Below are 7,545 nucleotides of genomic sequence, written 5' to 3'. Positions count from 1 at the left end.
AAAGACTTCGATTTCGTCCAAATCTGGACTATGTTGGGAAATTTCAAGATACTACAAAAAAGTTTTCTAACCCAAAATTTTTCTCCACTGGCTTTACTCTAACGATGAAACTCTCTTGGCATAAAAATAACAAGAATATGTGATGGAATTTTCCTTGACCAGTCACATTATGTTGAGAAAATGTTGAAAAAATATAAATTTGATTAATGCAAACATGTTGTAACTTCTTTTGATTCAAGTGTTCACTTATTTATTGTTGAAAGTGAAAGTGAGAGAATAAATCAAAATGAATATGCTAGCATAATTGGAAGTTTGAGATATGTGACCGATTGCTCTAGGCCTGATATTGCATATGCAGTAGCAGTACTTGACAGGTTTACTGCAAGCCATGTAATGAACATTGACATGCTATAACAAGAGTTATGAGATATTTAATTGGAACAAAAAATTGTGGTTTGTTTTGTAAAAATTATCTTGCTCTACTTGAAGGCTTTTCTGATGCAGATTGGAACACTTTATCAGGTGATTCCTGTTCTACCACTACTTATGAATTTACTTTGGGCAGTGGTTCTATTTGTTGGAGATAAAAAAACAAACTATAATTGCTAACTCTACCATGGAGGCTGAACTAATTGTTTTGGCTTCAACTAGTGAGGAAGCGAATTGGCTAAGAGATTTATTATTTCAAATACCTTATTTTGAAAAATCAATTCGTCATATTTTAATTTACCGTGATAGCACCGCTGCGATTAGTAGAGTTCAAAACTGTTATTGCAACAGTAAATCCAGACCTATAAGGAGGAAACACATTAATGTAAGATCGTATTTGACAAGTGGTACCATTAATGTTAATTATGTCAAATCTTGTGATAATCTTGCAGATCCTCTTACTAAGGTCTTAACAAGAGAAAAGGTCTAGAGTACATTGAGGGGACGAGATTGAAACATATAAATCCATGAGTAATATATGATGAAACCCAACTTGGGGACTAGAGATCCTATATCAAGGTTTAAAGGGAAAAACTAATAATATGATGACTTGTTCTGAAAAATGAACTATGTTTTTATTTTCCTCTCTATGATGTGAGTGCATTGTTTCCTCAACAATAACAAGTTCAACAAGAAGAAAGTGGTGTTCATAATAGGAGCAACAGGAACTGGAAAATCCCGTCTCTCTGTTGACATTGTCACACATTTTCGGGGAGAAATAATCAACTCGGACAAAATGCAAATGTATAAGGGACTTGCAATTGTTACAAACAAGATCACACACACTGAGAAACAAGGTGTACGACACTATTTGTTAGGTATATATATTTATTTCCAACAGTATTTATATCAAATGACTACCTAGATAATTTAATAGTAGTAATTGTAGATTCTAGTGAAAAATATACTTTACTATTAAAACATTATTTATTTCACTTCTGAGAAAGTTAATTTGATCACATTTTCTTAGGTAAAATTGAGCAAGATTCCAACTTCACAGCTGAAGATTTTTGTTTGCAAGCTATTGTCTACATAGAATTTTTTTTGAAGACTCAACGTGTTCCTATTATTGTTGGAGGGTCAAATTCGTATATTGAAAAACTTATGGAAGACCCTGTGTTCATGTTCAAATATAAGTATTATACTAGCTTTATTTGGATTGATGTAGAACAATCAATCTTGAACTATAGAGTTGACATGAGGGTTGATCAAATGGTCAATGCAGGTAATTTTTGTAATTGTTTTATGTATCAATCAAGATATAATCATGCATCTAGTTAAAACCTTTTCTTTTATAATTTTCTTAATAATATTTTTGGTTATCAAATCTATGTTCCACTAAATAAAACTATTCTTTAAATTTATGTTGCATCCAGGGCTAGTAGATGTAGTGCGACATATTTTTATTCCAGATGCAGATTATACCAAAGGAATCCGACGGCCCATTGGTGTCCCCGAAATGGACATATATTTAAGGGAAGAAACAAATATAGACGAAGATGATGAATCAAAGAAGATGCTTCTTCAATCGTCAATTGCTAATATCAAGCGTAATACTCATTTATGAATTTGTCACCAACTTGACAAGATTCAACGGTTAATAAATGAGAAAATGTGGTTGGTGCATCATATTATTGCTACTGTCGTTTTCAAAGGAGATAGAAAAGAAGCCGTTGACGAAGCATGGAGGAATACCGTTTTGCAACCATGCTTGGATATTGTGAAAAGATTTCTCAAAAGTGATGATCACAATATTATTATTGAGTGAACATAAACTATCATTATCTCTATCGTGAATTATTTTGTCTATTCGACACTTTAATTTGGACCTATTTTGTACAATTTGTATCGCATTACAAATATATATATATATATATATATATATGATATGATATGACCCTTCTTTCTATATCTATTATTCTTTTCCGTAAAAATATTTTTATTTATAGAGCAAATATTTAAGCTTTCTAAAAAATATTTATTTTAAGTTCCGATCCAAGCCGAAGCCCCAAGTCCAAGTTCAAGTCTTCTATATTTAATATATATTAATATAAATACGTACTAACAAAATTACATGAGATCATTCATAATGTCAAGGTAACAAAGTAAGAAAATAAATGACCATAAATGTTTGGGAAGATTCTACCTTAAAATAATTTAAAAGAATAGAATTCTAAACTCAAAATTTAAAATTGTTACATAGACAAAGAAGAGAAAATACTAATTTGCAATCTATCATTTAAGGAAATATATTCTACCTAATTCAGTCACGGTGATGGAAGCTTGATTCAATAAAATCTTTATCTATTATTATATGCTGCACAAGTTAATATAAATACTCATAATTGAAAAAGTTATCGATAATTGTTCCCTTCCCTCTAATGAAATTAGACTTAACACTTATGACGTGTTGTTAAATAGTGTAAGAATTGACACATTATCACTTGAATATATTCCGTCAGAAATATTATTGAGTTCTTTTTACAATCCTTTTGTAATCGATCTTTCTGTCAGTTCTGTATGTGATCTCATAACAATGTACATCTAGAAACGTCATCCTAAAATTATTTAAGCTTAATCGCCAAAATTCAAGGTGACATATCTGTATATTTTTCAAGAACTATTCTTATTTTAAAAGATATATATATATATATATATATTTTAATTTTGTATTCCAATTAATAAGTTTATAATCACATTTTTACTATAAAAGCCCAGGTGTATGTGATCTCCTAACAATGTACATCTAATAACTTTATCCTAAAATATATTTAATAATAATTACCAAAATTGAAGTTGATATATGTATAAATTTTTCAAAAGTCATTCTTATCCTAAAAGATATCTGTAATTATGAATATGGTATGTCCATTAATAAGTCCACAAACAGATTTTACTATAAAAGCTGAATGCAATTTATTTCATAGCCACCATCAAGAAAAATATATATTTTTTTACATAGTATATTCCATCTCCAACAAGGTTTCTACTTATTAACTTTATATTTACAAGATTTTTTAATGTCTGACTGTATGCATGAGTGATTTTCATGAGATTATTTACATCTGTAAACTAATTATTATATTTATTTTATTTTATGTATACCTAAAATGAATACTTTAATCAACAATAACAAGTTTAACAAGAGGAAAGTGGTGTTCATAATGGTAGCAACAGAAACGGGAAAATCCCGTCTCTCAGTTGATCTTGCCACCCATTTTCGAGGAGAAATAATCAACTCGGACAAATTGCAAGTATATAAGGGACTTGAAATTGTTACAAACAAGATCACACACATCGAGAAATTTCTCGAGGTGTACGACACTATTTGTTAGGTATATTTATTTATTTCCAACAATATTTATATCAAATGACTACCTAGATAATTTAATAGTAGTAATTGTAGATTCTAGTGGAAACTATACTGTACAATTAAAAAATTATTCATTTCAATTCTTAGAAAGTTAATTTGATCATATTTTGTTAGGTGAAATTGAGCCATATTCTGACTTCACAGCTGAATTTTTTTGTTTGCAAGCTATTGTCTACATAGATTTTTTTTTTGAAGACTCAATGAGTTTCAACTATTGTTAGCGGGTCAAATTAGTATATTAAAAAACTTGTGGAAGACCCTGTGTTCATGTTCAAATATAAGTATGATATTTGCTTTATTTGGATTGATGTAGAGCAATCAATCTTGAACCGTAGAGTTGACATGAGGGTTGATCAACTGGTAATTTTTGTAATTGTTTTATGTATCAATCAAGATAAAATCATGGATCTAGCTAAAAGCTTTTCTTTTATAATTTTCTTAATAATTTTTTTTTGGTTATCAAATCTATGTTCCACTAAATAAAACTCTTCTTTAAATTTAGGCTGCATGCAGGGCTAGTGGATGAGGTGCGGTAGATTTTTATTCCAGATGCAGATTACACCAAAGGAATCCGACTGCCCATTGGTGTCCCTGAAATGGACATATATTTAAGAGAAGAAACAAATATAGACGAAGATGATGAATCAAAGAAGATGCTTCTTCAAACGTCAATTGCTAATATCAAGCGTAGTACTCGTTTATTAATTTGTCACCAACTTGACAAGATTTAACGGTTAATAAATGAGAATATGTGGTTGGTGCATCATATTATTGCTATTGACGTTTTCAAAGGAGGTAGAAATGAAGTTGTTTGCAAAGCATGGAGGAATACCGTTTTGCAACCATGCCTGGATATTGTGAAAAGATTTCTCAAAAGTGATGATCACAATATTATTATTGAGTGAACATAAACTATCATTTTCTCTATCTTGAGTTATTTTGTCTCTTCGGCACTTTAATTTGGACCTATTTTGTACAGTATGAATCGCATTATAGATATATGTATATGATATGACCCTTCTTTCTATATATACTATGCTTGTTTGTAAAAACATTGTTATTCATAGAGCAAATATTTAAGCTTTATAAAAAATATTTATTTTAAGTTCCGATCCAAGCCCAAGCCCCAAGTCCTAGTCCAAGTCCAAGTCTTCTATATTTAATATATATTAATATAAATACGTACTTACACAATTATATGAGATTGTTCATAATGTCAAGGTAATAGAGTGAGAAAATAAATGACCATAAATGTTCGGGAAGATTCTACCCTAAAAGAATTTGAAAGAATAGAATTCTTAACTCAAAATTTAAAATTGTTACATAGACAAAGAAGAGAATATAGTAAATTTGCCATCTATCGGTAATGATCATTTAAAGAAATATATTCTACCTAATTCAATCATGGTGATGGAAGCTTGATTCAATAAAATCATTATCTATTATTATATGCTGCACAAGTTAATATAAATACTCGTAATTGAAATAGTTATCTATAATTGTTGCCTTCCCTCTAATGGAATTAGACTTAACACTTATGACGTGTTGTTAAATAGTGTAAGAAACAAATTATCACTTGAATATATTCCATCAGAAATATTATTGAGTTCTTTTTACAATCCTTTTGTAATTGATCTTTTCGTCAATTTTGTATGTGATCTCATAACAATGTACATTTAGAAACATCATCCTAAAATTATTTAAGCTTAATCACCAAAATTCAAGGTGACATATCTGTATATTTTTTCAAGAACTATACTTATCCTAAAAGATATGAATATATATAAATATATATTTCAATTTGTTATACCAATTAATAAGTTTATAATCACATTTTTACTATAAAAGCCAAGTTGTATGTAATCTCCTAACAATGTACATCTAATAACTTTACCCTAAAATATATTTAATAATAATTACCAAAATTCTAGTTGACATATGTATAATTTTTTCAAAAGTCATTTTTATTCTAAAAGATATCAGTATTTTTGAATATGGTATGCCAATTAATAAGTCCACAAACAGATTTTACTATAAAAGCTGAATGCAATTTCTTTCATAGGTACCATCAAGAAAAATATACATTGTTTTACATAGTATATTCCATCTCAAGCAAGGTTTCTACTTATTAACTTTATATTTACAAGATTTTTTAATGTCTTACTGTATGCATGAGTGGTTTACATGAGATTATTTACTATTGTAAACTAATTATTATATTTATTTTATTTTATGTGCAACTAAAATGAATACTTTGATCGACAATAACAAGTTCAACAAGAAGAAAGTGGTGTTCATAATGGTAGCAACAAGAAGAGGAAAATCCCGTTTCTCTGCTAACCTTTGCCACCCATTTTCAAGGAGAAATAATCAAGTTGGATAAAATGCAAGTATATAAGGGACTTGAAATTGTTACAAACAAGATCACACACACTGAGAAACAAGGTGTACGACACTATTTGTTAGGTATATATATTTATTTCCAATAATATTTATATCAAATGATTACCTAGATAATTAATAGTAGTAATTATAGATTGTAGTGGAAAATATACTTTACTATTAAAAAATTATTTATTCCAATTCTGAGAAAGTTAATTTGATCACATTTTCTTAGGTGAAATTGAGTCAGATTCCGACTTCACACTTGAAGATTTTTGTTTGCAAGCTATTGTCTACATAGAAATTTTTTTGAAGACTCAACGTGAATTATTGTTGAAGGATCAAATTCGTAAATTAAAAAACTTGTGGAAGACCTTGTGTTCATGTTCAAATATAAGTGTGATACTTGCTTTATTTGGATTGATGTAGAGCAATCAGTCTTGAACTGTACAGATGACATGAAGGTTGATCAAACGGTCAATGCAGGTAATTTTTGTACTTGTTTTATGTATCAATCAAGATATAATCATGCATCTAGTTAAAAACTTTTCTTATATAATTTTCTTAATAATATTTTTGGTTATCAAATCTTTGTTCGACTAAATAAAAATATTCTTTAAATTTATGTTGCATGCAGGGCTAGTGGATGAGGTGCTACAGATTTTCATTCCAGATGCAGATTACACCAAAGAAATCCGACAGTCCATTGGTGTCCCCGAAATGGACATATATTTAAGAGAAAAAATAAATATAGACGAAGATGATGAATTAAAGAAGATGCTTCTTCAATCGTTAATTGTTAATATCAAGCGTAATATTCGTTTATTAATTTGTCACCAACTTGACAAGATTCAACGGTTAATAAATGAGAAAATGTGGTTGATGCATCATATTATTGCTACTGACATTTTCAAAGGAGATAGAAAAGAAGCTATTGATGAAGCATGGAGGAATACCGTTTTCCAACCATGCCTGGATATTGTGAAAATATTTCTCAAAAGTGATGATCACAATATTATTATTGAATGACATAAACTATCATTATCTCTATCTTGAGTTATTTTGTCTCTTCGACACTTTAATTTGGACCTATTTTGTACAGTTTGTATCGCATTACAGATATATATATATATGATATGACCCTTCTTTCTATATATATTATTCTTGTCTGAAAAACATTGTTTTTTATAGAGCAAATATTTAAGCTTTATAAAAAATATTTATTTTAAGTTCCGATCCAAGACCAAGTCCCAAGTCCAAGTTCAAGTCCTCTATATTTAGTATATATTAATATAAATACG

The 7,545-nt window shown here is 29.0% G+C and overlaps 1 protein-coding gene across 1 annotated transcript; it reads left to right on the top strand.

Moving 5' to 3' along the window:
• Positions 1-214: 214 nt before the first annotated feature.
• Positions 215-7,273, top strand: LOC125823861 (adenylate isopentenyltransferase 5, chloroplastic-like). Its single transcript, XM_049503232.1, has 8 exons — positions 215-219; positions 339-390; positions 505-522; positions 1,115-1,307; positions 1,460-1,714; positions 1,866-2,039; positions 6,674-6,730; positions 6,882-7,273. The coding sequence occupies exons 1-8, from the start codon at positions 215-217 to the stop codon at positions 7,271-7,273; spliced, it is 1,146 nt and encodes a 381-aa protein (XP_049359189.1).
• Positions 7,274-7,545: the final 272 nt, after the last annotated feature.

The sequence above is a fragment of the Solanum verrucosum genome, unplaced genomic scaffold (assembly GCF_900185275.1).
Source record: "Solanum verrucosum unplaced genomic scaffold, falcon-dt-bn FXZP01000015.1, whole genome shotgun sequence".
Lineage (NCBI taxonomy): Eukaryota > Viridiplantae > Streptophyta > Magnoliopsida > Solanales > Solanaceae > Solanum > Solanum verrucosum.
This window is presented reverse-complemented; position numbering and strand designations above follow the sequence as displayed.